Source organism: Stigmatopora nigra, chromosome 14 (genome assembly GCF_051989575.1).
Source record: "Stigmatopora nigra isolate UIUO_SnigA chromosome 14, RoL_Snig_1.1, whole genome shotgun sequence".
NCBI classification, from domain to species: Eukaryota; Metazoa; Chordata; class Actinopteri; order Syngnathiformes; family Syngnathidae; genus Stigmatopora; species Stigmatopora nigra.
In genome coordinates this window covers 11,190,594-11,209,921 of record NC_135521.1, presented here as the reverse complement: position 1 = coordinate 11,209,921, position 19,328 = coordinate 11,190,594, and the positions used below count along the sequence as shown (strand labels likewise).

Sequence of the window (19,328 nt, the reverse complement as noted above, 5' to 3'; positions counted from 1 at the left end):
TGAGAAGAATTTGGTATTGACCACACTAGTGGGACGTCATCTTGGTGCAGCACTCAAGTGTGTCCGACTGATACACATGAGAGGTTTTCAGAAATCAATGATGCAAATCAATCTTGCTTTTCCCTTCTGTACCATTTTCATCTTCTCTTTTACCTGTATATTATGCTTATTGACAAACACATTGTATTTCTAACAAATCTTCTGCCTCTTTTCATAGAAAACGGAGCGTTGCAAAATCCTTTCACAAGTCAGGGATCAAAATACGTGTCACTTGTTTCATATGCCTTTGCAATATGCATGTGAGCAAGTGCAAGTTTTAAGAAAATGTGGAATAGAGCAGACATGCCCTATAGAATTGGCCTAAATCGGCTAATTTACCGGTGGACACATGGTTAATTATGACAAGCACCCAGGTGACAAAGGACTACTACTACTAGTAGTTTTTGAAACGGTTGGACTATTTAGAATGATTGGTTTCCACACAATACAAACCAATAGAAAATATAATGAAAAGGTTAAATTCAAGATTTCTAAAGCTTCTGTAAAATTTTCCCTTCTGAAATCTGAGAATTATTTAAAAAGCCCATATGTACTTTAAAGTCAAAACACCAGTGTATGCGGATCGAATAATGCCAAAATCCACAACAGGTAAAGTTTTGAATAACCACCCAAATCAAATTTATACGACTTTGGTGCAGTTCAGTGCCGTACTACGTAGAGCTCATTTGACATGAACTGTGTTACAATATTGGCTCAAAATCTTACCTGGTCTTGGGTATTCATCAGCCTCATGGTGAACAAGGTCAGTTACACAGCCACTGTAGTGGAGTCTCTGCTCGTGCTCAAAAGCCTTGAGTGTCTCACTGGAACTGTATGACTTCTGGGTTGGCACACGACACTCATCTGCCTCTAAGGATGAGGTGTTGTAGGGGGAATCCTTGGAGCAGCTCAGAGAATGATGCCTTCGATCTTTAAGATCCATGATGGTGACTGTGTGAGGGACTGTTTCTGAAGCAGATGAGAGGGTTTGGGTGGATCAGCCTCCAAAGTGGCACCGCGAGAGTGTATCTCCACTTCACTCGCCTGGAAAACAGGAAGAAAAGATGATGGCATTAAATCAATTCTCACTTTTTTTCCCCTCCCGGTAGACGATAGACAGATAGACAGTCATTTCACATAAATATATTGTATGGTGAATTGACATGCATTCAACCACATATATATGCAACATATGTATACCGATGGTAATTCTGTGGCTACATGAGCCTAGTGAAAAAAATGTCAAAAAGCATTCAAACTCTGGCAGTCATCCAGCGGGTGTCAGTACTGCATAGATACAAACATAAAAAGGTAGAATAATAATGAGGTTGGTGAATAAAAGAAAACTGTAGGTGGAAAATAAATAGAATTAAAAAAAGAATATCATTGTTAGAAACAAGTAAAAGTGTAAAGAGGACTGAAAAGAAGACTAATGCAACAGGAAGGATGTAAGAATGAGAGAAATGACTTTGGGGCATTGCTAGTCTCTCCCTCATTATCACAGAGAGAATGAATCCCACTCCTGATTCTGTGAGGGATAATCGAACACACCCAGATAACAATTCACAAACACCCATATACACACAGATCCACAAATAGGACAAGCACACCTATATATCTGTACAAGAATTAGTTTCATGAACTTGACACTTACAAAAATAACATAGAACACTGATGAACATGTACATAGAGACCCTGTTGCCTTTAGTACTTCTGCTGTCTAATGTAATATTGTCAGAAGCAGCCAGTCATCTTAAAATGTATTCTCACTTTATGCATTTGGACACAGATTATACATTATGATACTAGAACAGCATAATACAATTGCAAGAGCCAGGAGCAATGTAGTACATTAGCAGCCAAAGATTAAAGTGCAACAATGCAACAACCAACAGTAATTGACAGTATTGCCCCCCCCCCCCCCCCCCCTCCACCAGCAGCTGCCAGCACAGGGTATTTAAGGTAAAAAATAAACTGGCTGGTTCTCACTTGCTTGAGGTTAAATGACGTCTGGTCCAACCACTGCATTATAGCACCAGAATATATTTTCACAATTCCAAGTCTGGAGTATATTTCTCTATAGCAGAACATGTAAAAGCTTTCCGAAATCAAGGTAGAATTGGATTCTGAGAATGTGAAGTAACTAATTGCATGGAAGAAAGGCTTTGGAAAAGAGAGTCCAGAATGGGAGTCAATCCTTCAATGAGGGCTCATTTTAAAATGCTTAGGAAGTAGTATTGAAAAGTGCCCTGCTATGTGCATTGATTAACAGTGGGATTTAAGTCTCATAAAGAGCTCATTATGGTCTGGTATCCATCACACGGGCTATTAGGAGTTCAACCTTAATGTGTTTGTACCTTGAATGTGGGGGAATCGAGAGGGAAATATAGCGGGGGACACTTTTGCATTATATACCCAGTGGGCATGTGCATGTACAACGAAGGTAGGAATTATAAGATAAGCAAAAAAGTTAAGTGAAGATCAAAGTGATCTTCCGATCTTCCTTGAGTTAATAGGTCATTTAAAAGTGTAGGTAGGTTTAAGTGCAAGATAAGTAGGAGGAGAAAGGTCATTAAATGAGAGACAGACTAATAGTGAACAAAAGCCAAGGGGGTAATTCACAGGGTTTGGATCGCATATCAATCACATACCACCTACAAGTGCCTTCTTCAAGGTCACAGAGACAGCCATTTCTAGAAAGTAGCAAGCACCTAACTTAAGCTTGTCAATTACTCAGGTGACAGAAGCCTTGTGCGGGGCACAAGGAGACAAACAACCATCCACGCTCACACTCATACCTAGGAGCAATTTAGAGTGTCCAATCAGCCTGGACCAACCTGGATTTATGTTTTTATTGTCAAAATTGTATATTTTTAAACAATTTTAAATATGAATGGTGGACAAGTATCCAATGTACTACTGTGAGCTCAGAACCTGGCACTATAAGCAAAATCTGCTCTGCCACATAACAATAAGATCACTTATAAAATCCTTTCACTAAATCTTTTAATACCAGGTTTCAAACAGATGTACAAGTAATTCCAGAATGTATGTGTATTTCTATGTCGGGGTCAAAATTATCAAGACTTCTAACAATGAGGATAAAAAATATATCTTTTTTCAATTAAGATTGGAATTTCACTTTTTGAGTTTGAGTTCTACACTCATTAGAAATGCAAAGCACGGGCGAATGACAAATCCACATATGTCAAGGTAAATCTTTCACCTTCCGTGTTCTTCTTTTATGTCCACTCATTTTGTCCTTTGTTCGAATAAGAATAAAAAGGGCGTGCAACAATCCGCCAGAGTGCCAAAGAGCCTCTGTTTATTAGACTAATCCTTAAATCCACATTCTGCAGGCCTTGCAAACGCCTCACAAAGCTCTAATCTGAATCAAAACAAAGGGATTGGAGATGGCATGGTCCCTCTCTCTGTGTCTGCCAGTGTGGGTTTGGGGGGTGATGTGCTGCTGGCTCTGTTGCATGATCTTGCTCATCACATCCATATTTGCAAAAGACTGATGTGTGCAATGCAAACCAACCTTTTGTGTCCTGTCAATGCAGGCTGACTGCGACAAGTTAGGCAGTTAGAGCCAAGATGCAAATAAACTGGGTAATTACACATAGCTCAAAAACTCACAGGAGACATGAGAATAAGCTGTGCTAAAGAGAGAAAGTGACAGCGTGAAGGATATAGCCAGAATAACTAAACAAACCAAGCTTATAATATAGACAGAACATGATGGGGGAAAAACAGTCAACACACATTGGAGGTGGATACAGCACCGCAACAGTTTCTACTGGGAAAAACAAATGCCTAATCAGTCAGTTATAGGGCAGAAACTTAGTAAACGTACAAAATCGTGTTAATGGAGTCATCTAAAGTTCAATCCGAGCAATACAAAGGAAAATAAAAAAAATTACTGAATTTGGCAATGGTCGCTGGTGCCAGAATGGGTTAAATTTGAAACAGTTAATCCACTGGTATTTTTTATTACAAACACCAGAGTTTAAAAAAAAAAGAAACAAAAGCAATTATATATGTTTTGTTTGTTTAATTTAGTATATATTTAAGTGGTTTAAGAAGGCTTTGTTTATGGCAAAGTAGATGGAGAAGAAAACACTGAGTAAATATAATGGCTTTAGTGATTTAAGAAAAAAATGTCATGAAAGAAAAGTGTTTCATATAGTATCTACTCAATTCAGTAGAAGCTTGTAAATTTAATTAGGTTTCCAATAGAGTGAACACATTATAATTTGTAATGTTTTTGTTGTAGTTGTTTTTTTATTTTTTATAAATGGGGTATACCTACATAGTAATCACATATTACACTCATTACTTCTCAGTGTCTACTGGTATATGCCAACAGGTCACCTGCCCACACTTATTATGGAAATATCTATACCATCACATTATTCATTTTTTTGAATTTGGAAAACCAAATAACGATATAACCTTACCTTTTGTTTTTCATTTGAGTGTGCAAACTTAAAGAACATGAAATTTACAAACATACCATTTAGCAAGTGTATTTGCTCAGAGAAAATGCTAATTCACCGCATAAATGTTTAAGGTTCAGTGAATAGATTTAAGAACTGTCGAGTGTAATTTTTACTAGTGCAGTAAGTTCATTTTAATGGCTACATTCACAATTACCAGCTTTAGTATACTGTGTCTATATGAAAGAACTCCTCAAAGATGTTTACCTTGTCAGAATATACAATATTATTTCATTAAAATCAATGTCAGCAAAACAGTTTCCTGAACTCGAGTCACACAATTTATTGTTGAATCATGGATTATAAGAACACAAGATGACAGCTGGAAAACAATTCAGTTTTAGCCGGGCTGCTTATTGTATATGGCGACAAATATAAGCACAATTATTTATGTTAGAAATTTTCTAACTGTTTGACTTACAGATGTCCAGGTCCATTTTAAGAGAGTTAGACCTACTTAATATACACAAATAGTTAAAATTAATGGAAAAGGGTGATAGATAGTACAAATTCAATGTATTATTATTACTATTATTATAAAGCTGGATGGTCAGGCTACAGTCCAACACCGCAGAATCCTGTCAGAGTAGAATCACGCTACTTCTTCAGTGAAGACATTCCGTATCATCTTAAATTCTGTGCAATCTCACACGCACAGATTTTTTTCAGTGTTGCCCTAGGACAGAGCTGCAATAACTTAGAAGTAGAGCTAACAGTGAGTTATTAAAACAACTGAGTGCTGACAAGGTCTGCATTCTGTAGGCAAGGGAAAAGGCCAGAGTTTAATAACTCAGTGTCATGCTTTGACATTCTTACCATCTGTCCGGGTAAAATATTCATATTTGCAATAAATGTCGCTGGGGACAGACGGTGACACTGTCTAATTAACACTATGACAGAGGTGACACTCAAAGGGCTTTGGCTGATTTTAACTGTACAACATGTTTCACTATGTGCTCGTTAACCCAAACTGGTACTGTATAGGCAGGCAGTGGTGTATCATGATGTACATTAAACTTCAGCACTAACTTTTGGAGGAAAGTTTCTCATTGTTCCACAGAAATATTTTTGAAACATAAACAAACACAAAAAAATAGCAACTGACAGCCAGCTGTTTAGAACCAAGGTTGAGGAAAAAGCCTGCAAGGAATAAATAACACTATAGAGTAATTTCCTTAGGCTAAAATGTCAAAAAGCTAAAGAACAGGAAGGGAAAATAATTTCTGACTTACATAAGGTGTTAGTGAAGTGTGTTCAGAAAAAACAAATCAAAGCAAAAAATAGTGAAGTCATATAGAAAACTACTTTTAAAAACATATCTCTATTGCATTATAACTATATGTAACTATAAAAAATTATATTTAGATGTGTAAATATACATAGACATACATATATATAAATATATATATAGATGCATACATACATCTGTTTAATAGGGGCACAGTTGGTCCATAAAACAAATAAAACACAATATAATTGGACTGGAATATTCCAATCTTCAACTATTCAGGAGATCAAATATAAATGATAAAATAATACATTTGTGCATTTCCTCATTACAATGAGCAAACACATGTCAAGAATTTGCACAAAATCTCTACTTGAGTGATTTAAAACATAATTCACCCACATTTACCCGTGTCTGTGCACTCATTACCATCGCTGGATCATGAGAGGCTTTTGTATGAAGCACCTTTAATGCGTTTGAAAGGGAGATATTGGACTTGGACATGAGATTCGAGGCACAGTGTGTCTATCCAGCATTTTTTTAAATTTTGGATTGTCCTGTAGGGTGCTCTATGATGCCACTTTTCCACTTATGTTACTGTATGCTGGCACACTCCAAAACCATTAGATTATATACAAAATCCCCACACTGAGAACTTTAAGAGCAATCAGTAAACTTGTAGCCTGCAGAGTGCATCTCTATTCTCTTGATCTGTTACAAGATATCCTGTCCTGATTGGTTGTACTGTTTCACGTTATGTGCACCTTCAAAATCTATGGCCTTATCTGCTCTTTCAAGCCTTTACATTGGTGCTTCTTTACAGATTCAAATTAAGAGTTAGAATCGTGTATTTTTACTGCAGATATACATTTTCCCGAAAAGGTGACTGTACTGTAAATGTCCCCAAAGGCATGAGCTCAGTAGCTTCAAATGATGTTTCTGCCTTCAGGGCCAGCAGAAGACAGCTACAGCCACTCTAGCACCAATGACATAGCTGACTGGTTCCATTTAGCATGCTAGATTTAGCTTCATTAGGCAAGACGTGGCTGGGAAGGCACACAGAAGAAATTAAATGAAGGGTAAGATGGGGGCTGACAGATACTGGAGGCTTTGGTAGGGCCACTTTACAGAATGGCTGAACAAAATGTAAAAACAATCTCATCAAATCTTCTAGAGAAGTACTACATCTACAATGACTATGCTTAAGATGGATTGATGGGTATTGATGACCTGTTGGTAGAAAAATATGACCGCAACAAAATGGCAGTCAGAAATGTATGCTTGCTAAATGGAGGTAAATTGTGGTACAATAGAACATTATAGGGCAGTCTTTTTTCACCAGACAAAAGATGGACAATGAAGGCTGTTAAGGGCATAAAGCAGATGGGGGTCACATTAGTGGATGTGTGGCTCTTTGAGAGATTATCTGTGCGACTAGTGGCAGCACCAGGGGCGTTGTCTGATGGTATCTGCACAAAGATGAATGGATTGGACAACGTTCTTCAAGGTCATTAATCAAAAGAGACACATTACCTATAACCTTGTCACTTACTGTAACTCCATGTGTAGTATACATACAAAAGCTCAGAGCAGAATGAGAAGGGCGCACAAACAAGATAGAACTTTTGTGTGTATGCCATCAAGCATCAGCATGTGGCCTTATTGAGTACATCCCCTTCAGAGAGAGAAGAATACAACACACTTCGTCAAAAGGCACCCTCGGACAAATGGTGCGAGGTCAACACACTCAGACCCAGCACTTGCTTTGGGTCCATGTCACAATAACAGCTGGTGACAAATAGGTTTCTATGGTAACCACAGTGTTCAAATCAAGGGGGAAAGCAAGTATCTCCGTGTTCATCGCAAAGTGCAGATAAGCCCAGAGGGTTGTCATGTAACGTGAATATTCTTAACTACTCCACTTTTTTTTTAATACACAATACTGTAGTACATTTGAGTAATATATGGATATTTTTTTACTTAAATCTACGTTGGCAGTTGTTAACAACATAATATGTATTAAAGGCTTTAAATACTGATTGCCTTGTTTTAACCATTAACATCAGTTTAAATTTGTGGTTCAACTATTTAAAAAAATACTTCAGGTTCACTCATTTAGTACACTGACATTATTTATCTTGCTCTTTCCTTGTCACGACTCAAAAACTACCAAATTAAATGTGCATCAAATGTGTCATGAAATAGTGAACAAAAGTGGTCACATTTATTTTAATACCGATTATACTGTCAAAGATTCAAGTTAACTGTTCCCATACCTCAATGCACAGGTCATTATTGAATTTCATGCTCTATGCCCATTGATCACTGTATTACATTCCCCACAAAGAAGCTTGAGGTAATACAGCAATGTTTTTTTTTTATGTATAATGTTTAGGCTTCCTGCAAATACCGTCTGATGCAGTTCCAATAACTGCGAACAGTTGCATTTAGCCAATAGACTGGGCTCATTTGGTCACGGAAACCACATCTCAATTTATTTGCATTGAAGTAAAATGCAATCGCAAATTTTAAGTGAATAGTGGAGCAGAGTGGCTCAGAAATATAGGAAAATGGTTAGAGAAGCAATAAGACAGTTGTGGGGGATTTGCTGATTCTGTAATTCACCATGGATCGCCTCCTTCTAGTATACTTCAATAAATGTAAAGACTGAGCCTTGTGCCATCTCTCCATCCCCATCTACTCCACTTAAATATGAATGACAAATAAAATATAGATGCTCCGCCACTTCCGTCAGTTACTAAACCTGTCTCCATGTTCCCTCTGTCTCTTACTGTGTCTCCACTGCGATCTTTTGTAGCTTTTGCCATAGTTTAAACCTTACAAGGAGCATACACTTAATGCTTACTTCATTAAGGTATATCTGATGATATCTGGTACCAATCCTGTTGAAGAGATGCAACTATAATGTGCTGGAGAAAATGTTGAGTAGGAGAGTTGCTTTAGGTTGCCTCAGAAATAACACACAAATGACAGAGTCTGATAAGTGACTTGGTGTGAGTCATGGCACCTCATCTGTCATGTGAATAATCATTGCATGTGCGAATCTTCTTCACGACCCCACACTCCTTGTTCTCGGCAAGCTGCTGAGCTTCTCACTCCATTTGCTCCAGACTTCATACACATCTGCCCACAAAATTCACCCCCAACTCTCTTAAAACACACACTACTGAGTATTTCAGCTCTTAAACACTTATTTGCAATCTCACATGAACAACAGCGGTCACCACAAAACAACCCTCCCGACTCTGCTTAATTACGTGGGACTCATTCACAGTGAGTTTGTGTACCAGCTTCCGTGTTAGTCCGTGAATAAAAGCGTGTGCAAGACTGAGTGAGAGAGAAATGGTAGAAAGAAAGGGAGTGTGTACAAATTTGTTTGAAAAATTCAACGCCCTTGCAAACTTTAGGCAACTCAGACAATCCTTTATATGTAGCCAAAGACATTGCATGTAAGAAAATCTGAAGCCTCAAAAAGCTCTTGTGAAGTGGAAGATAAAAGCCACCAAGCAGGAGAGTGAGTAGAAAGTTGGAAAGGGGGATTGATGCACTCTCCTGAGTAAGAAGGTGAGGAAATGCAGTAGAGGGAACATATTTCTCAAGGGAAAATAATACTTCATTGATGTAACAATTTCCCTTTAACCTCAAACAATACATTTCCAAGCAACTAGGGACAAAAACCTGGGAGCTGCCTTGGGATTCTTTAAGTTTCCTATAAAATGCTTGAGCGGGAGAGTGAATCTTTTTCTTATGTGGAATGACATGTCTTATATAAGAATTTGGCTCTGTAATTAACCCGCTCATTTGCTAATTTAACTGTAATCAAGACTCTCATCTTCCCCAGTGGGGTTCCGAGGCTCTTGCAAGAGACAACGTAGGTTAGTGATGAGCTATATTCTGAGCTATCTCCCCTTTTCCTTGACAGCAATAACAAGTTTTTGGGAAAGAAATGATTATATTCTAGTATTATAGTAATAGGCTAAGATCTGACTCCACCTCCTTTCTTTCATATATTTAAATAGGACAAACAGAGTAAGCCTTTATTTGTTGCCAGCGGCGACTGATGGGTAAGGTTTAATGCATCCAATTGTCTATTGGGTTTTATTAACTTGATACTGTAGTATAAACCACCAGACTGGTCTTAAATGGTGGCATTTTGCTCGCAATTTAATGCAATGTAAAAAAAATCGAAAGCGATTACATTTTTGGGAAGTTAAGATTTAAAAAGAGATTGAAAAAGCCTATCAAAATATGATGTCATTATTATAAACATTGTGGTATGACAACTATTTACAGATTCCTTATGATAACATAACAATTTGTCCAAGTAATAAATGTGCACACTGTTATTCAACCAATTGGTATTGCTGTACTACTTTTGTATCTTAGTAGAGCTACACATCGCCTTGCAGCAGTAATGATAAGCTTTGACTGGAAGACAGTAAACGACTGTATGGTCGAAAACCTCCAGAAAAGCGTGAGATAAACAAAATCTCACATCACACCTCATTAATAATACTTATCCACCGCCTCCACCAATGTAAAGCGCAGCTATGCAACATCACGTTTGAGACTTAGTATGTACAAGCAGGGGGGCCCGGTTTTGCCGGTCCCCCCCTGCTTGTTTAGAAGTAAAAGACAGTTGTTGCACTATAAAAATTCTCTTTTAAAAAATGGGTTGAATGAGAAAGGAAAAATTCAGTTATACGCATAGCACATACAATTATGTACCCATATATATATAAGATATATTGCAATGGGAATAACTATAAATTCTACACATTTTTACACAGTAGAGCTAAAAGTAAAGCACCAAAGCATGGCTTCAAACCTTTCAGATATTCCTGGAAGGCATATGAGATGAAAAATGTGCAGCACCTGTACTTGTGACTAATGCGTAACACATACAGTAGCAAGAAACAAAATGTCACTCTCACACAAAAACATACTCTATAATTGCCAGGGAGTATGCAGTCACATAAAGAATGAGGATAAATTTAAAATTCATTTCTGGTACACGTAAAAGCGATTACATTTTTGGGGGGATTGAAGATTTATGAGTCATACCTCTCATAGTGTCACATAAAAAAAACTTTGCCAGCAATGTCACTTAAAACCCACCCCCTGCTCTGACAGATAGAAATAGCCGATCAAAGTTTCCAAGTCTGTGAAATATTCATAAGTACCTAAAAGACAAAACTTTCAATACACATGTAACAAGACCCCCCATCCTTTGTTTTTGCTCCCTATCGGATGCTCACTTTCTTTTTTTCCTCTTCCTTTCCAACTCTCTGCTGTCTGGTCTCTTTTTTGTAACTCCCATGAATTATGGACACTTGCAGAAACCAATATCTCTGATTGTCCCTGTATTAGGAAACAGCAGTGCTGTGGAGATCAAGAGTCTTCTTAAATAATCATGAAATCCTTTGTCATGCAAATGAATGGTCATGCTGCACTTGGGTGTTCAAAGTAAAGGTTGATGTTGAACACCTGAAAACACGTTTGGACTCGAGAGTAAACTAATGTGAAGGTATTCTCGTGCAATCCGTCTCCTGTGATTGGCTGGAAAACAGTTCAGGGTATACCTTGGCTGTTCTGCGTATTTAGCAACATTTTAAGTTCATTTTAAGCATTTTAAGATGTTTGATGTTCCTTAACCTAAAAAAATGTTTTACTGTTTTGATAAAGAAAATGTATTACATGTATATTTAGCAAGGACATTCAGTCTTCAATGTCAGTTTTTTGCTTTTCATTTTTTTGTTTTGAGTCAGTGAAATCGAAAGTTTCAAGGCACAATTTTTCAAAACCTGCTTGCACAGTAAGCATTGAACTTGTTGACTCATCCACATTTCCACTTCACCATTCAAGATTTGAACAGTTGAAGCTTAAATATACCTTTTTTAGTTAATTGTAATGCTGAGTGCTTCTCCTACTGACCTCTTGAATAGACTGACTTGACCACAATTCTCCTGAGAAATCGAAGACATGCAAATTGCTGATTTAGCACGATTAAAACACATGGTTCAGATCTGCTAGTAGAGCTTATATGGGGTCATAAACTGTTTCTATTGACAAATTCTGAAAAGATAAGGATCTTGAATCTAAATATGCTGTGCACCACCTTCAGTGCCTGCTGGAATGGCAATGCAACATCACCTATATTTTATTTTTTCACTTGTAGTCACAAAATCACAACATTCTTTACAACAAGTCTCTACAAATCTTTTTTGGCAAAACACCAATACTCTACTGTACTTTTGATCAATTGATATAGTGCTGCTTCTTAATTTCACAACAATCCAACATTTTAACATGATATTTTCATCAATTTAGGGGTGCTAAAGCCTATCCCAGCTACCTATGGACACCAGGCAAGGGACAACCTGAGTTGATGGTCAGCCAATCGCAGGGCACAAGGAGGGACAACCATTCAGGCACAGATCTATACCTAAGGGCAATTTAGCGTACTCCAGACTAGCCTGCATGTTTTTGTAATGTAAGAGGAAACCAGAGTACCCAGAGAAAACCTGCATAAGCCCAGGAAAAACATGCAAAATCCAATGTCATAACTGTGAGGCCCACGCATTTACCACTTTTCCATCAGGCTGCCTTGAGACCCAGGAAGAACATGCAAACTCCACATAGTGAGGACCCGCCTGGCGACACACTAACCACTCGGCGGGTGGCCACCGCATGTTATTTTATTTATCCTAAGTTTGTTTCACATTGAACAGTATGCTTCCTTAAAGAATCTATAAATAAAATGCATTGAGCACATTGATATCTATCTACAGGCCAAACAGGTCTCCCGTGGCTCTTTCTTTCTTTCACTTAGTAGCTGCAGGAGAGTTTTTCCTCTAGCTGTGAAAATCAGAGTGTGGCTCAAAAAAAGATAAAGCAGAGAGCTGAGGTGGCTTTTGGGGAACACCGTTGGCAGACTTCAGAACAGACATCAGATTTTCATAAAATACGTTACTTGCCACAAGCACTGTTTTTTGTTGTTTTTTTTTTCCTCAAAGACTTTGCCTTTGGATAGGAGCTGCATAAACTTTACCACATTTCCTGTCAAAATCCTCAGAGTCAAAGTGTTTGCCTTAATTGCTGCACATTATTCTCTACCAAGTGAAAGAAAACTTTCCAAATCAAAAATTTGACATCACATAACATTTGCATATTATAATTAAAAATATGCTGATCAATATTAAATGTCATTACCTTTTAACCATGCAGCTTCATAATAATGTGATTTTTTTTCAAATTCAAATTGACACCAAATTAATACTGAAATTAGCATGTACCCCTGAACCCATCAATCAGTTGGCTGTCTCATATCACCTTTTCCTCTCCCCTCTAAGACTCATTTTCACATGTTGGAAAAAAATAATCATTACTCACAGCTACTCCAAAGCTCACTGGCAGTATTTTAGTGTACACAGTATATATATTTAATCCAGGCTTCACCAAGTGGAATCCAGGCAAATGAAATGGGATTATGTGTTAGTATAAAAGCAAACAAAAAAATGTTAGCTTTGCTGCTTTTTTTTGTCACTTGAAAAGAGGTATACTGTATATACTGCATGTGACAGCTGAGAAAATGAGCCGGCAGTACAACATTTATGGGACTACCAACAAGGAACTATACAAATGCAGGACAGAGAGACAACATGGAGTTGGATGGAAATTTGGATATGGTATCAGGGCATAGATCAGGGGTGGCTCAAGAGCTACATGTGGCTCCAGGCTGAAATGAATGCAGCTCTTTGCATCCTGTCATATTTAGTATATACTGTGGCTCAATCTCTTTGTATGTTTGCCTAATTTTTATTCTCAAAACACTTACAATCAAGAGTTATTTCCTTACAACAACTCACTTTTAAATAATACGAATCAGCAATGCACAAACTATCAAGGTTTTCAGTGTGTGACAACCTAGGCAATTCTGAAGATATTGGAGCCATTATCACACAAACAAGTAAGTAAGAAAAGTAAGTACATAAAAAAACAAGTCAGGAAACAAGCAAGCCTTGTTTATTGAGACCCTGAGAGACAATTCTTTAGCGTAAACTGCCTTTTGTTTCCCAATGTATCCATTACCAGCCTTTTTTCTCTCAAAATACCTGATTTAGTATCAGCCATCAAAAGCCACCTTAACAACCAATATATCAATATGGTATTTGTTTTTTGGCTTAAAAATGAAAACAGAATATCATTCAACAATAATTGTCAATGGAGTCTCTATACAAATCCCACCTTTACATTTGTTCTATTTTCCCATTGCAGTTCTGCTTTTGATATCTAATGACAGTTAACAACTTAATAGTTGAAGACAATAGACAGGAAAAACAATACAAAACACTCTATTCACTTTATACGCTAAAACTATTCGAGACACTTTCCACAAGATGATAATTTCCTCCCAAAGATGAGGTCTTCTCTGGCAGAGGCTGCCTTCTATGCTAGTTATACTCTATGTTGAAGTACAAACAAAACTGTTTAAATAATAATATTGGCAATAAAAACAAAATAACAGCTTTTGCATACACTTGTGCCTGGAAATAGGAGAGGATTTGGCTTATGAGTTTTACAAGATACGAGCTTGTTTTATCTCAATATAAAATTCCACTACAATTCTAGATATGAGTGTACTGCTACAGGGTAAGAGCAAAATGTCACGCCATACATGGACAATCTTTTCACATTGGTTTCCTTGCAGTGGAAGGACATAAGAGGCTGGTCACAGTACTGTGAGAATAAACTTGTTTTCATACTCCCAGGACACCTCATATAAGAAGAACACTACATGAGACACACATTTTCCATGTACCCATGCTACGTGGAGAGAAAGACTTTACTGAGTTTTTTTTACACAGTACAGAAGTATTACGTATGATTTATCTAGTAAAAAATGCATGTTGGAAGAAGAAATTGATTGTTTTTAGGAGTAATGGAATGGTTTAGTTGGTTTTGGACAGCAGCTGGCAGTAGTGCAAGATCCAACAAGAGGTAAAACAAGTGCTGACATTTTTGTCTGGTGAATTATATATCATTTAGTCAAAAGTACATATTTTTAATTTGATGCAGTTGAGGTCTGTGTGGAAACTGTACCCCTAAAACTAAACGTATTCAATCAGACATCAACGCTAGCATGTGGTGTCGACATAGAAACTCTTTCTCAGAAAATTAGGACACCCTGGGATAAGCAGTTTTGAAAATGAATGACTGAAAATTAGGTCAATATTGTCCATAAGGACTTTTGTGAAACCAAATCGATTCTGCTGTAGTTGCTTTGTATTTGAGGAAGAGTTATATCCCACCTTTATTGTAAAAAGAGAACATATGTTTGTATGATACCCTGGGCAGCACGTAAGCAAATATAAAAATTGACCCACCCAGCTTTACCAGCGTTTAATGATTATTGATGAAGTTGTTTAGTTAAACAGAGACCAACAATTAAGAGTCTGGCAGTACAGAGTCTACTCTACTAATGAGCTGAAGCGTGCCCATGTCTGTGCACCTTGTACTGAGTTGTGTGTCAAACCTAATGGAGGCGCTTGTTTTAATCCCACCTGAATCTTAAAGGCTTTGCCACTCCTGTCAATGTCAATGTCTATACAGGCTTTATCTCGTGGGGCTGAAGTGTGACAGATAGGCCAAAGGTTCAGCAGGGAAAAACCAGTTGTTGGGTTTATTCTGTTTTATTATTATAATAGTTATATTAATTCATTTCTTTATTAAATCAATCTCTTTCTTTTCTTTGTATTAATTCATTACTTTGTTAAATCATTCTCTTTCTGTTTTTCAAAAGTCTTGAGGTCACACCAAGTCATCTTTAACCTAGACAGCCTGTTCCAGGATGGTTATACAAACAATCCACCCAATCTCGGTCCTTGAGATTTGGTGGGCCCTTGGTGACGAGGACAGGGCTATTCGGACAATAACAAGAATATTGTTATCGTTATGTAACCGTACACTTCGGGTTTTTCTGTATGTAACGATTATATGATTATGATTATATTATATGATTCTTAGGTCAAGGAGGTTGTATAATTACTCTAATCTAAATGTTGTTAGGTCTAGTCCCTGTTTTTGTTATTAGTAAAATACCTTGATTGTTATTGTAGTCCCAGATGTTGTTTTTACTCATACGTGATGGAATGATCAACAACTCTGTAACTTGTGACCATAAGAACAGGACGAAAATGTCTATTCGAGGAGACGTTCGGAAGTCGTACGGTGACGCTTGCTGTAACTCTCCCTTCCGGAAGCTGTTTACCTGTTATCCATTTCTATTTAATTAAATGTCAATAATTGAATAAGATGTCTTCCTGCAGTTATTGATAATTACGGACGAAGGTAATTATTAATGAACCTGACACCAGTCCTTGGGACTAGGGTGGTGGCTTGAGCACCAGGCATTTTTATCTGTTATTTACATCTCATTTTTGCACATGGGCAACTTGACCTGACCTCCCATGGGGCACTGCAAAAGCCAATCAAATCATCTAATTTCTCACAATATTAACACTGTTGGAATTTTTAACCTTATCTGATTCTTTAATTTTATCACAGCATCAAAATTTTGGACTTGTTTCTCATTTTTATTTTCTGCTTTACTTCAATTGTAGATATTTAATCATCGTCTGTCTACTCATTGCCACTTTTTGAATGTCAATTTTATCTAGGAAAGGATTTATGATGGGGTACACCTCATTCCTCCTGCAAAACACAATCTCAATTGGACTGAGTGCAACCTTATTCTCAACCAGACATCCATTAAAATTGAAGTATTTCTCTAATCCAACAATTGCATATCTCTATCTCTTTTCAATGTTTTTTTCAGGTTAACATCCACGTTGTTGATAGTACTATTCACAGTATGATGTTTCAAGGTTTAATTTCTTTATTGATGTAAAGAATTTGTGACTTCAATATCTCCCATGAAAATACTACATGTTGGAAAAAAATCAAGTTCCTGCCAAAGATCGGGGTTTACGAATGGATCATTATTAGGTAGTGTTAAATTACATAATATGCAGTATTAGTACTGTACAGAAATACTGTCTTACATATTGATCCTAAAAATGTAGAAATGTGTGTTTAAGCCCGTGGGCCAAATAGTGCATTTCATTTTGAATATGCTGGTATTTTCTGTTGATTTCCTTTTGCCTTCAGTACTGTAATTCCATGTGTGTCTCTTTCTTTTAAGATATTTTCATCCAATTGCTAGCCTGGAAGCATCTGCCAACCAAGTTGTACTGCAGTATCTCTCCTTTGTCTCCTTTCTTTCTCTTAATTATGCTCCAATGCCTTCATATTATGTTTGCTCCTACTTTGTCAGCCTGAAGCAGACTTTATTTCTCCTTTTTGCATCCTGGTGTTTTGTGTCTGTGTATCAGCTGTGCGCTGAGAGGGAGTTTCAGGCTGATTAAAGAGATGATTTATCGGGGCAACATGTTGAAGAAACTCCCTGATCGCTCCTCAACTCGTGTCCTTTCAAATGAGCTTGGTCTACTCAACCAACCAACTACTTAGACCCAAGAAATAGGCATTTATATTCATGCATGTACAAACCAACAAACAAGAAAACCTGGACACCTATTTAATTAACGGAACCAACAATTCTGATTGACTAATGCTCAAATGGCTACACATTTCCATTAGACATGACTCTTATTTATTACCTGCACATTTTCTGTACAAATAATGGAATAAAATCACCTTTAAACTGTAATATATTGCACTTGGTTTGCATATTATTTTTTATTTTGTTTACGATTTGAAGTCATTCTGTCTTATTAGGTCAACATTAATTTAGGAACCATACCAAATTATAACTGCATGAGGTTGTTGTACTACAATTGTGCAGGATATCTAAAATTGCAATGTGATTTTGCTGTTATTAAGAGTTGGATTAGGTCATTTAAATCCCCAATGAAGTCTCATCTCCCAGTTGCACTCTCTGCTACTGATATATTCTTTCTTTCCTGTGGGAACAATGAGTATTATTTTAGCTCTCCACCATTGGGGATCATCTTTCAGTCTTCCTTTTGCCGGTTCTCAGGCCACACTTTTTCCAGTACACAGGTTTTGAAACATTTCACCCATCAGATGATTGGAAAAGTGACTCAGACGTTTTGCCCATGGGTGCGGACCTCATTCCTACCTTCGACTACACAGTCAATGTCTAAAGCAGCGTCTGACAGGCAAAGAGTTGAACAAATCTTCCTGTGGTAGTACTTTTTTCTAATGTAAAATATCATCAAAACATTTTCTTTTTATCACATTGAAAACAAGCATTGACACAGAAGTAGTGACAATTCACATCCCTCAGTGGCTTATAAAAATATGATAGTCTCAGAGACACTGGTCTTTATTAAGAATGCATGTCTCCTAAAAGATTAAATCAGAAAGCCACTTTTACCAGCCTGTAACTTTCACTTGGCCATTTTGTGATTAAATGGTCCCTACCTCACCTTTCTGTTCTATCCACTTTCTGTCTCCCTTCTTTAATCTACTTCTGCCTCAGTTAGCGATTTCCTATATTTCCCAAGAAGCATTTCACATGCTCCAGAAAATGTGCCTCGTTTCTATGAAAAGCCAACGCTACTGCAGATCGCAGCCTCTTGTGATAGAGAGCACAATCATTGCTCATTGTGCATCAGAAACCTAACACGTGTAGAGCTTCTTTTTGAAACTGCACAACAAATTATAGCTACATATGTAGTGAACCAGAATATATTCTTATCAGTAGATGTTTGAAACAAAAGAAAGAACAAAAACAATGCTTTTGAGGGGGATTTCAACTCAAAGGTATTTAAAAAAGTGGCACAACATATAGTTTTAAATATCTATCAAACACTGCTGGTCAAGATAGGTATTGTGCATAGGTATATTATTTTGTTTTGGCCTTTTCAAAAGTATCTAGCAAATAGATCACTAAACACTGGCTTTTATTGAGCTGTTACAGCATCATGTAGAGCAATGTGCAGCAGTAGTGACTCTGACATTTGGCAAGAATAAAAAAAACTGCTAAAAAACAGCAATCATGATGGTTTTAGGGTCTGGCACTACACAAAGGCGATGGAAGCCACCACAAAGTTGAACATTAAAACAAAACAAAAAATGTGCACATGTATTTTGTGATGCCATAGGCTCAAGTACAGACAATGGATATTCATTGACAATTACAATAAGTAATTGAGGGTAATTTGTGACATATTTTCCGGCTAATAAGTGCCCTAAATTATACAGTATTGCATGTTATTATGTTGTGGGGCCTCTTCCTGGAATCATTCATTCATTCGGTTTCCATTCCACTTATCCTCACAAGGTTTGTGGACGTGCTGGAGCTACATTTTTGTTCATTACTGTCCAGTTTAAGGTAAGCTAAACTAAAACACTAAACACACATGTAAGATGAATTACATGTAAGCAATATTGAATGAGATAAGAAAAAAATGTCATGTGATTTGGCCAGATTGCCAAGGCCAAGCAAAATACACAAACACACTAACACCGAAACCCCCCTACAAGCCACACACACA

The 19,328-nt window shown here is 37.2% G+C and overlaps 1 protein-coding gene across 2 annotated transcripts in view; it reads right to left on the bottom strand.

The window, feature by feature from the left end:
• tenm2a (teneurin transmembrane protein 2a) overlaps positions 1-19,328 on the bottom strand; it is a 150,464-nt gene that overhangs the window by 108,264 nt on the left and 22,872 nt on the right. For both annotated transcript variants that reach the window (XM_077732259.1, XM_077732258.1), the window contains one exon: positions 766-1,083. In XM_077732259.1, coding sequence (XP_077588385.1) covers positions 766-982 — 217 coding nt within the window. In that variant the 5' untranslated portion in view covers positions 983-1,083. The remainder of the gene's footprint in view (positions 1-765; positions 1,084-19,328) is intronic.